The following is a 21,227-nucleotide window of genomic DNA, read 5'->3' on the forward strand; positions in this document are numbered from 1 at the left end:
TGACCTGTGCTCTGATGGAATCAAGAAATCAGGTGTCCTCCTCTATGTTGCTGCACATCTCCTTTCTTTTAGGAAAGGACAATGAGTCAATGCATCACTCTCTGTGGTCCCCCACCCACATTGCCATGATTTACCTGTGTTGTAGCCCCTTCCAAGGGCTGGCCATGGACGGTGATTTTTCCAGAGATTTCCAAGATACCAGTCACTCTGGTTCTCTACCAAGCCCAGGACCTGTTGCCCTGAAAAACACAGAGAACACAGATGTCTTAGAAGCTGCAGCTTAGGTATCTAGGGCTAGACAGTACCAAACACAAGGAAGATCCTCATAATAACAGCTCACCTTCATTGGGGGCTTTCATTAAGTGCTAGGTCCTGACCTGAGTGTTTAACTTGCTTTAACATTTCATTCTTACAATTAGGCAGCTGCTTTTATTATCTTCATTTTACAGAGAAGAGACAGCTTCCCAGAATGGTTAATTACCTTGTCCAAGGTCATCTATTTCTGATAAAGCCAGAGTCCCCAACTATCCATCCATCCACCCACCCACACAATCATCCATCCATCATGTACGTATGGATGCATTTCATTTCCTAAATCATGGGACATGAAGTATATCTTTATGGCCTAAAATACTAATCTTCAGACATTCCAATTTGATGTTTTCCATTGTATATTAATTTATTGGCTTTCTGTAGGTTTTTTTTTAACATCAAAGACTAAGGAATTATCCTTGTTTGATGAGATGAGAGCCCATAGTGAAGAGCCACCCTGTGATCAGCTCCTCACAGTGCTTCTGTTCTTACTACTTCTAAAATACATCCATGTCAATAAGCACCACCATGTCAATGCAATAGTGTCATCTGGAGGGGTAAGTACTCTTCTGTTCCCATAGTCAGCCTTGTCTCTGGTGGAACATAACATTTCAGGTGGACCATAACATTTCAGATGGGTTAGTTTTTTTTTTTTTTTCAGATGGGTTAGTTTTGTAGTCCATCATTTAGGGCTGTGTTTCTGGGGTATCATTAATCATATTTGGCTGTGTCTAGTGAGTGTAATCCATCATTAAGGGAAGTGTGTTTAGAATGTAGCGCGCGCGCACACACACACACACAGACAGACAGACAGACAGACACACATATAGTTCTAATGTAAGACATCAGTAAAAGATGTCTTAGAATTACCCTTGCCATTTTATTGACTGGGGAATGAGGCTCTCATACAACCAGTGACTAATACAAGTACTGATGGAGCTAGTATATAAATCTGCATTTGTCTGACATCCAGATTCTTTTCTTTTCAAAGCATTAGTGATTAACCTTATAACAAATGTTTGAAGCAGGTATCATTAATCCATATTTCACAGAAAGAGAAACTGAGGCTTAGGGACTTTAAATGATTTACTAACAGTCACACAAGTAGCCATTGATGGCTTTCACAGCTAACCTGAAGTGAGACTTCTCATGCTGTTGGACAATCTAAGAAATAAAGAGCTTTCTAACCAAATGAACACCCAGAAGCATGCTAACAAAACACAGCAGCACTGTTGGAACACAATTCTGGGTGATACAGAACCTCCTTGGTATGATGACAGGTCTCTGAAATGATGGTGCAAAGGTTTGGTATAATTTAATTGATCAATTTATTGAGCTGCTATCTAAATCATCATCGCAGCACAAACACATAAATTAGAGGCATGGGAAAAATACTAACGCCCACTTTGTCAAGGTTTGGGATCACATCCCAAACTTGTAGAATCCCGTCAAAAAGTATATACTCAATTTAAGGAGTGCAAGAGCCACTTTGCAAAACAACCAACTCAAAAAGGCTTGGTCCCCTTAGCGGAGAAGTTGTAAATGGAATCCTGGCACTAGAGAACAACTTGGTAACCCTACATAGGAGCATGGGACAAAGCCAAAATAGTCCTTGGGGGTGATGGCTTATGCTAATTAAGGAACCTGGGTTAGTATCACCAATAATTTTGGATTGATAAAGAGCATCAAAAACTCAGACTTGACAAAGGTGTGGTGGTTTGAATGAAGAATGCCCTCACATAGGCATTTGAAAATTTGCTCACCAATTGGTAACGCTGTTTGGAGAGGTAGTACAGCCTTGCTGAGGGTTACATCACTGAGAGTGGGTTTTGAGAGATTTTAGACTATCCCTACTTCTGCTTCTCTCTCTGCTTCATGTCTATGGTTGAAGATGAGATCTCTTAGCTTCCTGCTCCTGATCACATTCCTGCTGCTTGCTATCACACTTTCCTGCCATGATGAACTTTTATCTCCCTGGAACCATAAGTAAAATTAAATTCTTCTGTAAATGACTTTTGATCATGGGGTTTTAGCACAGCAACAGAAAGTAACTAACACAGATGCCATATACTCAGGACTGACAAACAGGAAATGAGGTTTTAATGCATTGAAGATGGCTACCTGCATCTCAGGGAAGCCAGACTTTGAATATTTGAAAATCCAAATTCTGTATTTTGGTACCACCCACATTTTATTTGGCCTCAACCTATTGCTTTGAACAAGTCTTCTCCTAGCTAATGCTTTATTCCAACAAAATTGTAGAGTGTTACTTATGTTCTTGCTTCTCTCACTCACTAAGAACTCCCTCAGCAAGGACCATACTTGCACCTGCTAATCCTTCCCCACAGTCCTTACAAAGCCTATAGTGAGCTTGACACTTAACACATAACCCTAAGTCTGACTATATTTTGTATTCATGGCATCATGGTATATATTTTTATTTGGTACTTCCTATCAGTTTTGATGCCCTCAGCTGATTTATATCCCTTAAATCACTAATTGGGTAATAATAAGCATACTTGCCCCTCATGTGTCATGTCCCATATTCCTACATTAGCAAATGGGTAAGGTCTGGGTAATATTTCATGCACAGTAAATGTTTAACAAATGCTGATTATATAAATGACTCTTCTGATTATATTTCTCTTAGAGTTCCTGCATGGCTTTTTTTGTATGTGTTGTGTGCAAGTGTATGCATGTATAAGTGTGTGTATGGTAGAGGTTGACATCAGATGTATTCCTGTATTGTTCTCTACCTTAAATTTTCAAATGAAGTCTCTCAATGAACCCAGATTTGCTGTTCCTGCTAGACTGGCAAGCTAGCAAGCCCTAGGGACATTCCTATCCCTGTCTCCTAGCCTTCTTATATGAGTGCCAGGATTGAACTCAGGTTCTCATGCTTGAATTTCAAGCACTTTACTGACTGACCTATTGTTCTTATCCCCATAAAGTACTGCCAATGCAGCCAATACACCTTCCCCAAGTCAATGGTTTCCTTTTCTTTCCTTTATTTTTTCTATACTAGGGATTGGACATAGGATTCTATGTATGATATACAAGTATTCTCCTAATGTCAAATACCTCCCTTAAGCTTAGAAATAGGCTCCTGAGCTACAAAATAAAAATCAATAGCTAGTGTAAGGCTATGTCCTTATGCTGTTCCAATCCCAAGAGGAGGGACTTCCTGCCCGGTTTTTAGTAACTTTTTCTCTCCCATGAGTGTGAATGAACTAACTGGTGAGTTTGAGAAAACTAAGCTTACCAGTTTAGCTTCCTCCTAACCCTTCTTCCTCTTTATTCCTATTCTCTGTCCCTTCTTCCTTTGTGTGTCACTGTGTGTACTCAATGTGCTCTTCCATCTCTAGGTTTTATAGGGCAGCCCCATCTTGACAAGGACCTCACTATTCAGGGAGCCCTGCAAAAGGTGAGCAATTATAACTATGGGCCCAAATGTTAAGGAGACACATCATAGATGCACATTACCATCACCTTCATCAATAACACAAGGTGATACTTTGCTTTCACTCCTTTATGTCTGAGCAAGTTAGTGTGTGGTATGTGTGGGTGTGTGGTTAATCTCTTGAGTACTCTCACTCTCTTAGATATCAACACGTCTGAGCATCAACTCTTACCCTGGTGCCTTGTAATTTAAATTACCAAATCATTCCCTATATAATTCATATGTACACTGAAAACAAATTATTGATGTGTCTGGAAGGTTAGTTTCTGCCTTAGTGTTAGGTTCATCTGCAGGGCTTGACATACAATTAGCTCATGCAGTGGTGTACACATTCAGCTCACAAACCAGCAGAATTATCCAGTACTACACATGCTTTACTTTATTTTAATGTGCATGGATGTTTTGTGTAGACATGCTTGTACCATGTGGCCATGGAGGCCAAAAGACAGTGTTAGATTTCCTGGAACTGGAGTTATAGTTGAGAGCTACTATGTGAGTGCTGGGAATCAAATCTAGGTCCTCTAGAAGAATAGTCAGTGCTCTTAGTCACTGAACTATCTCTCTAGCCCCAAGTACTATACTTCTTGAACACAGTTAAGAGGAGAATATAGATGTGAGAAAATTGTAAGGAGTAAAATCCTGCTTTCTCCACTTCACAGCTGTGTGACTGAGGAAGTTACTTAACCTCTCTGTTTCTTTCTTGAGACATCTGGGGAGAGAAGGTAAGAAGTAGATATATCAGAATTAGATTTTACACCCCCCCCAGGTCTAAGGTAATTCATGTTTATTCAAATTACATCACTCAGAAATAGCTCAAAAGAGAAGCCAGAGAGATAGCTGGTGCTTAAGAGCACTTGCTGTTCTTGCACAGAACCAGTATCTGATTCCCAGCACCTGAACAATGGCTCACAACCATTTATAATTCCAGTTCCAGGAGTTCTAATGCCCTCTTCTGGCCTTTGTAAGCACTGCATGCACATGGTACATATACATACATACATACATACATACATACATACATACATACAAGCAACCATTCATACACATAAATTAAAGAAAAATAGCAAAATGTCCCTTTGGCAACTGGTGGTACATTATAAAAGTTCCCTGGTGGCCTGTGCTACCCTATGTAGCCAGATTGCCCATCTCCTCCATTTGGTCCCTTCCTGAGCTGCTGTGGTCTTTGGTTTGCTGAGGCTCTGGTTCAGTCTGATATCTGCTGAGGATTTGCTTGGTGTCAGACATCACACAAACTATGAAGGAATTAAATACAAATAAAGTGCAGTCCTTGACCCAGAGGCAGTTAGATGAGGAGAAAGATAAATAGTTATGGAGCAATATGATACCTGAGTGACAGAAGCTCTGATAAGTTGGAGGAATGGCAAGCAGAGAATAATTGATTCTGTGTAGAGTATGGGGGAAGCCTGTCTGACACTTGATGTGTCCATCTATCATGTCCCTTCCTGCACAGCAGGCAGCCCCTCCCACACACATAAAGATCTCCCGGCTCCCAGCTTCCTTCATAGCTTTTTTGCTACATGCTATTCAGTATTATCCATCTAGGACAGAAGTTCCCTCTGCTGCCTAATGTTACAGTGGGTGAGACATGCACCCAGCTCAGGACTGAATAGCAACAACATCCTGGTCTCCAGAGGCCTCTGTCCAAAGACTTAACCTTGATTATACAAACAGCTGAATGGCCTGCCATTCCATTAAGAAGTGAATTCGCTGGCAATTCCTCTGGGGAATAACATACGCTTCCACAGCATCCTAACACACGCAGCATTCTGCAGTGCCTGCCTCATCTCCAAAGGAGTTATTATAATTAAACACTGTGACTAACAGAAAAGGCTTTGTCATTGTTTTTGTGCTGGCTCTGTGGTTATGATTAACTGTGCTGTTCTCAGTCTTCCCTACTCTAGGCACATGCTAACTTATGAAAATGAAGCTGTCGTCTTGCTTATTCATATATCAACAGTAACAACCAGGCAAGAGCAAACAAGCTTGCTATACTGTTGGGACTCTGCTGCTGGTGTCACCAGGCATCAGATGAATGGCTCCAGGCTAGGAACTCCCCATCTCCCTCTTTCTGCACCTACTGGCACCCAGCGGGCCTTCTGCTATTAGGTTAGGGGAGAAGAGAGGAGTGAGGTGTAGCTAGAGTTTTCCTGCCTTGCCCACAGTCAGGACAAATCTTTGTCACCCGCCAGTCCCACAGCTCAGACCCAACCAAGTAAACACAGAGACTTATATTGCTTACAAACTGTATGGCCGTGGCAGGCTTCTTGCTAACTGTTCTTATACCTTAAATTAATCCATTTCCATAAATCTATACCTTGCCACATGGTTCGTGGCTTACCGGCATCTTCACATGCGGCTTGTCATGGTGGTGGCTGGCAGTGTCTCCCTCACCCAGCTTCCTGTTCTCTCAATTCTCCTCTCTGTTAGTCCCGCCTATACTTCCTGCCTGACCACTGGCCAATCAGTGATTTATTTACTGACCAATCAGCAACACATTTGACATACAGACCATCCCACAGCACTTCCCCTTTTCTTTTCTTAAAAAGGAAGGTTTTAACCTTTACACATCTCCAAAGTCAGCTTGGTATATTTGGGAATTTGGGCGTAGCTTCTTTTACTACTTCCTGCTGGAGGGGGGCGCTGTATCTTATGGGGACACAAAGAAAATTTTAGGATTATGGAGTAGTCCATGAGGGTGTATCGTCTGAGCCAGTTGCCTTGAAACGGTTCTGGATGTTGGATCATCTAGGCCATGGTGTCATCGGAGACCTTTCAGGAGGTCTTGGCTGTTCAAACCTGATGTATCTTAATCTGGAACAAATCCATAGCCTCTGGCTTTCTGTGGAAACAAAAGCAGAGTCTCCTTTCCAAAGCAACATATCCTTACATCCAAATTTTGAAGTCAAGTTATCTTTTAAATATACATTTTGGCATAACTCAACAGCTTTTGCAATCAAATGTTTTTCTTCAGTTACGAATATCAAAGAGAACATAATCCAGATTCTCTGTGTGGTAGCCATCTTTACGTGGCTTATTTTTTTATATTAGCTTGAGCCTATTGTTTTAAACTGTAGCCTTTTAAGCCTGAAATGGTGCTGGCGCTATGGCTGCTGGCTCCACCCACTTCAGCTTCCCAACATGGCAGTGGTACATTTTCCGCCAGCTCTGGGAGCCATCAACTCTCAGAAATAGTGGGTCTATGCTTCTATCAAAGCAGCGTGTAGCCCAGACACCCTTTTTTTTGTTGTTGTTTTGTACTAGCAAAGGCTAAAACCACCACACAGCTTAATGTGCCACTTGCAGAGGCCACATTCCTGCCATACTGTAGGTCGAGCGCACATGCCAGGAACCCGCTACAGTAGCTCAAACCGGCAGCTGCCGCTCATTTGAGAGAGACAATTAGGAAGCTGTTTTTAGCTCCGTTTTAGAATCTTTTCTCACGTTTTAGGTAGAAACTCTTGCCACCACGTTGGACGCCATTTGTAGCTAGAGTTTTCCTGCCTTGCCCACAGTCAGGACAAATCTTTGTCACCCGCCAGTCCCATAGCTGCTCAGACCCAACCAAGTAAACACAGAGACTTATATTGCTTACAAACTGTATGGCTGTGGCAGGCTTCTTGCTAACTGTTCTTACAGCTTAAATTAATCCATTTCCATAAATCTATACCTTGCCACATGGTTCGTGGCTTACCGGCATCTTCACATGCGGCTTGTCATGGTGGTGGCTGGCAGTGTCTCCCTCACCCAGCTTCCTGTTCTCTCAATTCTCCTCTCTGTTAGTCCCGCCTATACTTCCTGCCTGGCCACTGGCCAATCAGTGATTTATTTATTGACCAATCAGCAACACATTTGACATACAGACCATCCCACAGCAGTGAGGAGGGAGAGTCAGAGAGGTATTCTGCTACTTACAGCACATGGGAATGTGAGGCTAAACAATTGTTCTCTTGCTGTAAGGAAGGAAACAAGACCATGACAAAGACAGAGGGATATGTGTACTAATTAATTAATGCTATTAGTATACATTCATTGTAGAAAGTGAAGGGTTTCATAAAGACATTTTCATTAAATTATATGATGCATGTTAACCATATTCACCTTCCATTATGCTCTCCTGACCTTCTTTACCTATGGTAGTCCTTTTCTTCTTTACAAAGGACACACTTCTACTTTTATTCTCTATCACATTTACCCTATGTATCTATCAATGTTTCTATCTGCCCATCCATCCATCCATCCATCCATCCATCCATCCATCCATGCATCCATCCATTCATCCAAGGTTCCACATTTGAGAGAAGACACACAGTTAACAGACCACTTTTCTGATGGTCATTATTAATAATTTCCAGGTTTTCCTATAGGAGGACTAACAGTATTTGCATAGGAGGGATACATAAAATATAGCCCTGCTACCTCCACCCTACCTTGCTGGCCCTGGCCTCACTCTGTTCTACCTTTAGCTTCTGTAATTCTGATTTCCCTTTAAACACTTACCATGTCTTTTCCATGGGCCCAGATATCAGTCAGAGTCCTCTGGCTGTGCTGATGCCTCTTGAATTCCTTTCCTTGGTTCCTTTTTCTTCTTGCTCTAAATTTTACGTATGGGTAATAGGATCTACTCTGATGGGTTCAAAATACCACTGACTAAAAGAGCCTTACTGATTCCAGCCCTTCTCCAGATTCCTTTCCTTCCTTCTATTTTATCTACTGTATTACCATCTTCATCTGGGTGCTCTGCTACAGTGGGTAGATGTTTGAGCCATGCCCTGAGACATGACCCCTAGTGAGGCAGCAGGTAGCTGCTACATACCTGCACCTTGGGACCCTTAAGGCCTGGGATGCACATATGTGCTCTCTGTACCTTGTGGATTTTGGATGCTGAGATGGACCAGGGCAGAGCTCGCCAGAGAACAGCTTGGAACTTGCCTCACCCTTCCAGGACCCTGCTACAATCCCTTATTTCTGTCTTGTGAGTTACCTCCCCCCAAAATTCCTTTGATCATTAAGCTGATTCCATGGACTGATAGCGATTTAGTCGCATTATTCTGCAATGACCTTAAACAAAAGATGACCAAAATCCAGTATATAATCCTTTTCTCTTCAATATTTGTCTCTTCTCTCATAACACCCACCCCCGGAATTCTTCATACCCTCACCATAATAGAAACCAATTCAACTGTCCCAATTTGTATGTCTCCGATTCATCTCTTTTCCTGATCCATGTTGCATTCATCATATCTGAATTACCTCAATATATTTGAGTCTGATCATCTTTTCCTCAGGACAGCTTTTACCACTCCACTCTGATGATTTTACTTCCTTGATTAAAATCTCACATGCTCTTTGGGTACAATACAGTATTGATGGATAGATGAGTAGATACCACACCTCATATCCAGGAAAGGTCTAGCCTACACAGAAAAAATATTGCAGATTACTGCTGCACATCAAGCAAGATGTGCTTGCTTATATCATCACCAGGTGAATGTTAAAATGTTAAAACCCTGAGTATGATAGAGAACTCAACAATGCCCTACAACGTCATATTTCTTCTTATATGCTATTTTTGGATAGAAACGCTTTCATAGGGCATTGAATTGCATGCTCCAGTGCAGGATGTCTACAATAAGAAAAACATTTATAATAACTACCATTTACTAAACAGCCTGAAAGAACAGTGACCCTGTCCCAGGTGCCCCTAGTATGTTGGTGTAAAATAATAAACCTGAGAAGATGTGCACAAAAAGGTATTTAAACATCTGGAGTCCCTGATTAAATAAAAAGGACAAAGGGAGTGGATCACCAGCATTTCTTCTCTCTCTGAATCCAGACTGTGGACATAATGTGACAGCATCTCACATACGTTACAGTTAGAGCTGCACTTAATGACATATATTCTCTGTCATAATGGAGTATATCCCTCAAACAATGAGCCAAAAGAAACCCTTTCTTCCTTAGGTTGCTTTGTCAGATATTTTGCCATAGCAACCAGCAATCTTTTATTTTCATGTATTCATTGCCCACTACTGATTTCACTGGGAGGGTATACCTCGAAGACCCTGAGCTCTAAGGCTGAAGCTGATTCCTCTATAAGGAATTAGAATCTTTATTGTTTGGAAAGTTTGAAGGAAGAAAGATTGAAAGAGAGATTTGGCTTGTAAGTGAGATGACCAGGAGCCACTAAAGTTCACCAGTGCAGAAAGGAGCTGCTTTGTCTGCAAGAAGCTTCCAGGAACTGGACAAGTTCAGACAGGCTACAGGATCCAACTCTCATGCCCCTGCTAAGAAGTCCTTTCCTTCACTGGCATTAGAGCCTACTTCTTCAGGATTCCGGCATAATTACTTAAGACCAGCTGAGAAATCCAGGCTTGTGGACTAAAAAAACTAATGGATTCTTAGACCTTCCAGTCATAGACAGTCATTGTTGGATTAGCTGGATCACAGCAGCAAGGATTTACTGAGTTTCTACTCTGCACCATGCTTTTCTGACCACGAAGAACACAACAGTGAACTAACCAAACCAATTCCCATGCTTCTGGACTGAGGTCTGCATAGAACTGCAATAACTGTCTTGCTTCTATTTCCCAGGTCCTGCTTCAATTGTCACTGGGATAGCTTCTTTCTGGGTGAGTCTTTGAATAGTCACTTCATGAACAGCAGCCTCCTGGATTCTAATGTACAGTAGGTTTGGGGTGTCAAACCTCAGGCCTTGTAGGAGGGAGGGTACATGTATGTAATGAGCAGAAGACCAGACTTGATGACATGGATGATCGTTTTCAACTTTTGGTGGTTATTCTTGATCATCAACTTGACTACATCTGGAATTAACTAAAATCAAGATGACTGGGTACATCTGTGAGGGATTTTTTTACTCAATTAAATTATATGAAGTGTGAAGATCCACTTCTAATCTGGATCTTTGGGAAGATAACCTTTAATTCAGAGCTTCTGAAGTTGGAAAATCCACCTATAATCTAGACCACACCTTCTCCTGGCAGCCTATATAAAGAACATGTTTCACCGCACCTGCTTCAGGAGTTCAGCTCCAGTTCTAAGCACTTTCAGATGACACACACTTAGATGAGCGACAGGAGCTTAGTAATTGCTCTGGAAGAATCTTCTTTGAGAGATGTACTGACATTGGGACTGAGGTGAACAGAAATGAATGCCACCAGGCAAACTTCACGCTTCGGCAAGGGAAACTAACATTTAGGAATGCAAATTTACTGTGATGAACAAATGACTAGGTCAGCTCCACAGTCCAAGGCTTGTGTCCTAGTGTCTGTGTGTAGGTATTTTTAGGCTTGTATGTGAAATATCCCTAATAGGCTCATGCGCTTGAACATTTGGTCCCCAGTTGGTGACACTGTCATAGGAAATTGTGGAACAGTTAGGAGGTGAGGACTAGCTGGAAGAAGAGGGTCACTGGAGACAGGTCTTGAGGTTTTGATATAGTCCTGGTTAGATTTCTCTTTTTGCATCCTGATCCACCCAGACATAAGCATACCTCTGTTCCCACAGCCGTAAGTCATTTCTGTTGCCATGTCTTCTCCACCATTACACAATGCACCCCCTTGTGGTAGTCTGTGGGAAATGTCTCCCACAGACTCAGGCAGTTGAACACTTGGTCCTCAGTTGGTGGTGCTGTTAGCCATTTGGATATGCTATGGGAAGGTGCAGCCTTGTTAGAGGAAGTATGTCACTGGGGTTGGGCTTTAAGATTTAAAAGCCTCACCCTACTTATAGTTCTCCTTCTGATTTGTTCTTGTAGTAAAAGATGTGATTCCCTCAGATTCTTGGTCTTGCTGCCATGACTTCCACTGGCCAACCATGAAGGACTCTTATTCCCTAGAACAATAAGACTGAATAAACTCTCTTCTCCTTAAGCTATTTTTGGTCATAGTGTTTGGTTGGTCATGGTGTTTTATCAAAGCAGAAGAAAAGTAACCAATACACCCCTCTAACTGTGAGCCACAATAAGTCCTTCTTCCCTTAAGTTGCTTCTTAAATTGGTATAAACTAGAAAATAATTAATTTACACACATAAACCATGGTTAAGGAAAAAACTGAAACCAATGTATTCCATTTACCAGAGGAGGAGCTTTTCATGTCACCACCATGGGCAAAGACATAAATACTCAGAAAGGATGGGACACAAATTGACCAAGTGCAGCTGAAGAACCCACTATCTCTATTTCTGTGTCTCCTGAGGTTTCATGTAAGGTTCTAAGTTCTGGAGTGTCCTCTATGGTACCCAGGTGCTCAGGCTATAATGCCTTTCAGAAGTAATCCCAGGGCACTGAAGTGAGGGTATCTCTTCCCCAAGGCAGGGAGACAGAGAGGAAAGGCTGAGATTAAAAAAAACTTCCAATTCAATAAAGGATCAAAGAATGATTGCAGCTGCCAGGATGCAAGAACAAGGCTGGGGATGTAAAGATGGGTGATTTCCTAAGACTTATTGGCCATCCAGTCTAGCTTCATTGGTGATTAGTCATGAGAGATCTGGTATCAAAAACTAAGAAGTATAACTCCTAAGGACGATACATCTATCTTCTACACACATTCAAACAAGGATCTATGCTTCCTTGTGAATAGCTCCCCTGATCTGGAAACAAACAAACAAAAACCCACAAACCCTTAATAAACAAGATTTCTTCAGTGTGGGCAATTTTGTCTAGTGGGAAAACTTGATCACAAATAGAGTCAGGATATAAAGAAGAGTGGTGAGAGGGGATTGCATGAAAAGCAGATGTAGGGATGTTATATAACAGGGGCAGAGGTAGACGGTTTTACATAAAACACAGTCTTGGGATGCAGTTTCATGTTGACATTTCTTGAGACAGGATCTTTTCCATTCCAAAGGCATGTCAGTAAGAGGAGAAAGAACAGCAAGTGAATGGAGGCAGTGGCATTGCAGCCTCCATGAAAGGGTCCCGGACAGTCTGAAGCCCTATCCTAGTAGCTGCATATGGACATTGCTGTCACATGTTACATCTGGAAAAAGATCACTAGTTCAGTAGTGAATGACAGGGTAAGTTTACCTAGGATGACATGCGTTCTTTCTTTAGGATTCAAAGTCTTTTGAGAATGAATAGGTCAGAAAAGCATCTGGCCATGTGCTGGATAATGCTGAATAATATTTAAGAACTACCAAAGCCACGAAAAGATGCCCACCTTAGTGAGAAAGAGTTCTTGCTTTCAAAGGTCATCCTCACTCAGTCCAGTTCTCAGAAGTTTAGAAGACAAACTAGAAAATGGCTTCAGCTTTTCTAGACTTTGTTCTTAGACAAAGTCATTATTATTTCAAAATGTGTGTATCACAGATCACAAAAATGGTTATTTCTGTTGCTCTAAGAACTTTGTCCTGAAGTTCTGATTCTCTCTGGCTTAGCAAAAGCTAACAGAGACAAGTTATGGACATGAATTCTCTGGAGGACTGTAAGGGTCCCAGAATGCTTGATACATCTGGCCTGGGGCTGGGGAGAGTGCTATGCTTGAATGCTGATTTATTTCTACTGTAGCATGGGGACTTACACTGCTTTGGAAACTTCTGGGTGAGAATTTCCATGAAAAACAGTGGGATTAATGTGACTCATGTAAGAGAGCCTGTACAGACAAATAGTCCTAAGCCATATCTCAAAATCAGAAATACAACCAAATCCAAATTCTTCCTAGAAACAATGAAGTTAGAAGCAGAAAATTACACAGCATGAAGCTTTGTGTCATGCATGAAAATATTACATAAGGTTACTTACAATCTATATGTCTGAGGTACATAAGATGTAAACGAACCTCACGTTTAAACTTGGGAGTTATGGGATATCTGTATGAGGTGTGAAGATGTATTGTGGCAATTGGCCGATAGATGGGTAGGAAGAGGTTAGGTGAGACTTCTGGGAACAGAGAGGCTTCTGGGAAGAAAGGCAGTCTCCAGCCAGACACAGAGAGAAAACAGGAGGTGCAAAAAAGAAGAGACGTAATGCCATGTGGCAGAACATAGATTACTATAAATGGGTTAATTCAAGTTTTAAGTGCTAGTTGAGACAAGCCTAAGCTAAAGGTCAAATGTTCATAATTAATAATAAGTCTTCTTGTCTTTATTTGAGACTAGGTAGAAATGCCTCTCACAGCATGGACCCAAAAACTTCCCAGAGTTCCTGCCAGTACTGCCAGCATGTGGCTAGGCTTTCAGGAAATGGGGTGGGGTGGGAAGCCAGTTAAGGCCATGCAGCTGTAACCTAGCCATTTAAATCTTGGCTCTGACAATCAGAGAATGCTGCAGAAGTTCAGAAAGCCAGGTGTAGATAAAAAAAAATCTCTAAAAAGTTACAGTATGGCTAAAAAGGTGCTTAGGTGCTAAAGAAAGAAAAGGAAATGGGCATAGACAGTTATAGAAAGAAATAGTTTAAAAATAATGAAGCAAAGTCTTTAAAGAAAGAGTTAAGTAACACAAAAAAATAAGCCACATAAGGATTAGAAATATTATAACACAGGGAGTTTGGACTTTACATGGTGCTTTGTTAATTTTGAATTTTTAAATGCTAATGAACAGAGAAGAGCAGCTGTTGAGAGACACTGGATTGTGAAAGGGACTACTGAATTAAGCCAGCTTATATACTTTAGGGATGTCTTGGCTTCAAAATGAAAGTCAGGAAATATGTTGCACTGGGGGAGAGGTTGTGCTTTTGTTTCCATAGGAAACAATAAGTTATTGGTTCCTTTAAAATTAATACAGATAATATTTGATTGAGGGAGACCTCCTAAGGATCTTGGCTGCAGACATGAGGCAGGAAATCAGGAAAGACTACAGGATAGGTGACATGTATGTTGATCCCTCTGCACGGAAACAGCTCTGAGACTGGATGAGACATGAACATCTTGTTGGCTACAGAGTCTTCATGACTTATTATTACATGCCATCCTTTCATAAGGATGGAGATTTCTATTACAATTTGGTTATTCAGTCCAAACGGACTTATAAAGTTGACAGATGCCTTTTATCTACTCAAACATAGAAGAATAAAAATCTTTTTACTGACTGGTACACACTGCACATTCCATACTTGTATTAATGCAGATATATATGTTACCTTTAATAGTTTATGTGTTTTCAAAAATAGAAAAAAAAGTGGACCAATTCCGATGAAGACAAGTAGCCCAGGTGGTCCAGCCTCTCAGAATGCCTCTGTTGCAGTTCCCTCATAATTTTGCATCCAAAACAACTTCAAACCTGCTAGCTGAGATGGTTCAGCCAGGCCTTCAGATAAGCTCTACACCTTCCCATCACACAGAGATTGGACAACGAATGATAGAGCTAGCTCTCCCAGGACTTGGCCGTTATCTCAATTTTCTCAGGGTCCTCTAAAGATGCTATCACCCCCAGACAACAGAAAGCAGTTTTAAGAACATGATGCCTATATTTCCAAGAGGTGGAATGGATGGTTTTTGGTCGTTTGGTGGATGTTTGTCATCCTTTATGAGGGTTGGTTACACGTTGTTATTGGTCACAGTCAGGGAGGAAACTAAGCAAAGGAAATCAGATTCAGGGATCTTGTTCTGAGACAAAAGGGGAATATAGAAATGATAAGATAGAAGGGGAGATTATTTAATCTACTTTCAAACTAAAAAAGCATCTACCAGTATCAAATATTTTACATTGGTTTGGATTTTTGTATATTGATACAAATTTAAGGTTATTTTTGTTATAGTGTATTGTGTGTTTCTATTTCTTCTTTACGGTATTTATATTAAAAATATAAAATTCTAGTCCTTGAAAGCTACTTAGGATAATAAAGAAGTCTAAGTTAGTAGTTAGTTATTTTAACAATCAAACTTATAGCTAGGTATGCTTTCAAGGGCAAGCAGAGACATAGTTTAAATAGATGGTCTTCAAACACTTCAGAGACCTACAGGATAGAGCACTTAAGATGTTTTAATAAAATAAGGCTATTCATAACAGTGAGATATGTATGTACCTGGCCCACCAATTGCTGTGGGATGGTCTGTATGTCAAATGTGTTGCTGATTGGTCAATAAATAAATCACTGATTGGCCAGTGGCCAGGCAGGAAGTATATAGGCGGGACTAACAGAGAGGAGAATTGAGAGAACAGGAAGCTGGGTGAGAAAGACACTGCCAGCTGCCACCATGACAAGCCGCATGTGAAGATCCTGGTAAGCCATGAGCCACATGGCAAGGTATAGATTTATGGAAATGGATTAATTTAAGGTATAAGAACAGTTAGCAAGAAGCCTGCCATGGCCATACAGTTTGTAACCAATATAAGTCTCTGTGTTTATTTGGTTGGGTTTGAGCGGCTGTGGGACTGGCAGGTGAGAGAGATTTGTCCTGACTGTGGGCCAGTCAGGAAAACTCGAGCTACAAATGGCGTCCAACGTGGTGGCAAGAGTTTCCACCTAAAAACGGACAAAAAAGATTCTAAAATGGAGCTAAAAACAGCTCCTAGCTGTCTCTTTCAAGCTAGTGGCAGCCTGCGTGTTTGAGCTACTATGGCGGGTTCCTGGCGTGCATGCTCAATCTGTAGTATGAGGGGAATGAGGCCTCTGCAAGTGGCACATTAAGCTGTGTGGTGGATTTAGCCTTTGCTAGTACAAAAAAAAAAAAAAGGGGGTTTCTGGGCTACACACTGCTTTGATAGAAGCATAGACCAACTATTTCTGAGAGTTGATGGCTCCCAGAACTGGCGGAAAACGTATCACCACCATGTTGGGAAGCTAAAGTGGGTGGAGCCAGCAGCCATAGTGCCAGTGCCTTTTCAGGCTTAGAAGGCTACAGTTTAAAGCAATAGGCTCAAGCTAACATAAAAAAAAATAAGCCACGTAAAGATGGCTACCACACAGAGAATCTGGATTATGTTCTCTTTGATATTTGTAACTGAAAAAAAAACATTTGATTACAAAAGCTGTTAAGTTATGCCAAAATGTATATTTTAAAGGTACCTTGACTTCAAAATTTGGATGTAAGGATATGTTGCTTTGGAAAGGAGGCTCTGCTTTTGTTTCCACAGAAAGCCAGAGACTATGGATTTGTTCCAGATTAAGATACATCAGGTTTGACCAGCCAAGACCTCCTGAAAGGTCTCCGATGACACCATGGCCTAGATGATCCAACATCCAAAACGGTTTCAGGCAACTGGCTCAGACGATACACCCTCATGGACTACTCCATAATCCTAAAATTTTCTTTGTGTCCCCATAAGATACAACGCCCCCCTCCAGCAGGAAGTAGTAAGAGAAGCTACGCCCAAATTCCCAAATACACCAAGCTGACTTTGGAGATGTGTAAAGGTTAAAACCTTCCTTTTTAAGAAAAGAAAAGGGGAAGTGCTGTGGGATGGTCTGTATGTCAAATGTGTTGCTGATTGGTCAATAAATAAATCACTGATTGGCCAGTGGTCAGGCAGGAAGTATAGGCGGGACTAACAGAGAGGAGAATTGAGAGAACAGGAAGCTGGGTGAGGAAGACACTGCCAGCCGCCACCATGACAAGCCGCATGTGAAGATCCCAGTAAGCCATGAGCCACGTGGCAAGGTATAGATTTATGGAAATGGATTAATTTAAGCTATAAGAACAGTTAGCAAGAAGCCTGCCACGGCCATACAGTTTGTAACCAATATAAGTCTCTGTGTTTATTTGGTTGGGTTTGAGCAGCTGTGGGACTGGCAGGTGAGAGAGATTTGCCCTGACTGTGGGCCAGGCAGGAAAACTTAAGCTACAACCAATCTACTTTATAAATGGATGATGGGCATCAAAGAACCTCCATATGGAGTTCGCTTTCATTTGTTGCCAAGTTAGCCACTGGGCAAAGAAACTGTCCTTGCCTCTACTGCTGACAGAATGTTGTCCAAATTGGACAAGCAGGACATGAAAGAAGGCAACTTCTGAACTTTGCCAAGACAAAGTAGGACAGTCCTTCAAAACTGATGCTTCACAGAAAAGTCAGCTATTCTAGAAGCATAGACTGAAGATGGATGTCCCAACATTGCAGAGGAACTTTGGGTGACTGTCCAGGCAGCAAGATGTCTCCATCATTTCTACAGTTTGGGAAGTGGCTTGCTCTGCACTTCCTGTTTATTCAGGTAATATTTTATCCTTCTTGGGTCTCTGATGGGGTTAAAGATTAGACAGTTATACCATTTTTTTTGTTACCAAATTCAGAAACTCATAAAGGAGATGCAAAATTTATAAGGTTGACAGGCATAAAAGCTTAAGTTGTTAATCTAAGAAAACATTTTAAAGCCTAAAAAATAGTTTTAGGATGATAATATACGTTATGATAGAAAGTGGTTTAAATATAAAACTTTAGATTCATCAAGATAGGATAGATAATAGAGTATTTTAGTAATTATTTTGTCTGTACTCTCAGCTCCCAAATAATGACTTGGAGAATTCTTATTAATTATGAAAGCTGTGACTTAAGCTTAGGCTTGTCTCAACTAGCTCTTATAACTTAAGTTAATCCATTTATATTAATATATGTTCTGCCGCATGACATTACTTCTCTTCCATCTTCTACCTCCTGCTTCTTCTCCCTCTCTTGCTGGCAACTCTGCCTTTCTTTTTTTCCCCAGAGTCCTCTCTGTCCCAGAAGTGCTGCATAATCTCTTCTTGCCTAGCTCATACAGTGTACAAATATCCCACAACAGAGTATTCTCTCCAAATACGCCAAACACAAATGGACTAGATGTTGTAAATGCAATTCTTACCTGATAATTGTTCTTATTGTATGTAGTTTTATTATGTTAGAGCTAAATCCTTTCCTTTTTATTTGGAGAAATTAGGGGGGGGGGTTGTGGGATATTTGTACATTGTGTGAAGATATATTGCTGTGATTGGTGTAATAAAGAGCTGAACGGCCACTAGCTAGGCAGAAGGAGATTAGGTGGGACTTCTGGGGACAAAGAGGACTCTGGGAAAAAGAAAGGCAGAGTTGCCAGCAAGACACGGAAATGAAACAGGAGGTACAAGATGGAAGAGAAGTAACACCACATGGCAGAACATATATTAATATAAATGGAATATTTTAAGTTACAAGAGCTAGTGGAGTCAAGTCTAAGCTAAAGGACAAACTTTCATAATTAATAATTAGTCTCCTTGTCATTATTTGAGGGCTGGCAGTACTGACAAAAAGTATTGTCATACTTGGGTGTCATTCCCAAGATATCTTATGCATGTGGCAAAATACTCTTAAATCTAAAATAATCTAAAATTCAAAAAAGCTAATTCTGGTCTTAAGTATTTGGGAACAACACACACACACACACACACACACACACACACACACACACACACACACACAAATGTCTATTGAGTCAATTAGAGAATTCTTTTTCTGAAAGAAAATGTTGGGTGTGTGTGTGTGTGTGTGTGTGTGTGTGTGTGTGTGTGTGTGTGTGTATGCATGTGGGCACTGTTCCTTAAACACTGTCTGTCTTATTTTATGAAGCTCTCACTGTCCTGGAGATTCAAATAGAATTTGTGTAATTGGCCAAGCCCCAGGGAAGTGCTATCTTTAAATGTCCAGTACTGGGATTATAAGCATGCACTACCATGTCTGTTTAATACACACATACCAGAGATCAAACTTGGTTCTTCATGCTTACGAGGCAAGTACTTTAATGAGTTGTTTTCTCAGCCCAATTTTGCTTTTCTCTTAACTTTGGTTCCAGGAAGCTCTTAGCTCAACTTCAAATTGTGTAGAATACAAGGATTCTTGCACATAAATCATTTTATCCTTTCTTACTGATTGCCTTTGTAAGATTAAGTAGACTGTGCATGAATAATAGAGAAAAGAGCATTTGTATAACTCAAGTACTGTGATATTCTATTTCTGATTCCTTCTTACATGATCTTTGACTGTTAATGTTTTAAAAACTATTACACATTTCTAGTCTCTTTGTGATCTAAGGACAAGCTGACTCCCATCCCCACTATAGAAGTTTGAAAGTGTTTTACACTTCAGCTCTTGAGATGTTATGCTTTTTTTAAATTCATAACTTGGACAGTTACATATCTTGATATATTCTCCCAGTTGCAACTACAATTACTCCACCTTCTATGACCACGGTTAATAAAGTTACAACTCAAGCATAGAAATTCCCCTTTACTCAGGGGATCACAGAGAAGCCAGGGCCTTGATGGTAAGTTTATTCTGCAGTACTGCTGAGTAGCAGCTGGGCAGTCCAGCCTTTTGCTGTCTGTTTCTACCTGTCCATCACTGTTCAGGCTCCAACCTTCTCCCTAGAATGACCCAGCTCTGATCTTACATCCAGAGGCCCAAGTTCTCCCAAATCATTCTCAGCAACCCAAGCCATTATAACCCCTTCAGAGAATGGAAATACCATCTACTCATCCCTTTCCATTGCATTTTGAATGTATACCAGGGACTGTTTTAATTTTTCTATGTTTAATCATCAATGCACTGGACCAAGCAACTGAGAGAACACAAACAATTAGATTCAATAGAATTGAAATCGCCCTTTGAAGGGGTCCCCACAAGTATAGTATAGGGAAGCAAACCAAGCAAGGAGATAAGAATGAAAACATGATGTGGACTGACTTCATCAATCTGGATCAGACTTCAAGGAGTCTAATGTCTGGAGGTTCATTGTCAGCATATTTAAACCACATTACAATTTGGGAAAAGGTTTCCAGGCAACAATCATTCCAATTCCTCTTGCACAATAAAGCTTAAGGTGTGAGTACATAGAAACTATTTTACAAAGTACATGTGACCATGCGGGTGGGTTCTAGAATCTAATGTGGTTTCTGACCCATAGCACAGAGGTCAGCAGGCCATAAAGTACTTGTGACATCTATCCTAAGGATGGATAATGGTCTAGGGAGGGGGAGAGTCAGGGATAATCATTTTGGGGAATTAAGTTGAAGTCTGTCCCTTCAGATAGCAAAAAGGTCACCAGGTTGTTAAAAACCTCCACTCTCAGCTTTCTGGTCGGAATGTAGGCATTTGATTTTATCTCCTCCATTGAGGAGATGCCCCTACATGATTAACATTCCTGGTTTTCTTAGTGCTTCTCTGTGAGTACAAGGACCTCTGTGACCCCAACAACCCTTGGTATCAAGTAAAGATCAATCAAGCCATCGTGAAACCCAGTCCTGTCAATGCCCCCTTGGAATTCTTTGCTACATCAAAATCATTTTTGTCCCAATTTAGCAAGTGGGGTCTCTGGGCTATCTATGCTATAACTGCCTGCACTAAGATGGGACAAAAACATCCTGATTCTGTACTTCAGTGATTACATAATGTATATGTTATTTTCCATTAATTACAGACTGAAACATATTTTCACATGTGTGTAGTGTACGTGCTTCCATTTTCTCTCCTTGCATGTGTTCCATGTTTTATTCTAGAGTTTACAGTTTTCACTATAGATAATGCAAATCCACTTTC

At 40.9% G+C, this 21,227-nt stretch overlaps 1 protein-coding gene across 3 annotated transcripts in view; it reads right to left on the reverse strand.

Moving 5' to 3' along the window:
• Positions 1–21,227, reverse strand: part of Large1 (LARGE xylosyl- and glucuronyltransferase 1) — a 535,843-nt gene that overhangs the window by 118,399 nt on the left and 396,217 nt on the right. For all 3 annotated transcript variants that reach the window (XM_059264258.1, XM_059264259.1, XM_059264260.1), the window contains exon 7: positions 135–239. In XM_059264258.1, coding sequence (XP_059120241.1) covers positions 135–239 — 105 coding nt within the window. The remainder of the gene's footprint in view (positions 1–134; positions 240–21,227) is intronic.

This window comes from Peromyscus eremicus, chromosome 5 (assembly GCF_949786415.1).
Source record: "Peromyscus eremicus chromosome 5, PerEre_H2_v1, whole genome shotgun sequence".
Classification (NCBI taxonomy): Eukaryota; Metazoa; Chordata; class Mammalia; order Rodentia; family Cricetidae; genus Peromyscus; species Peromyscus eremicus.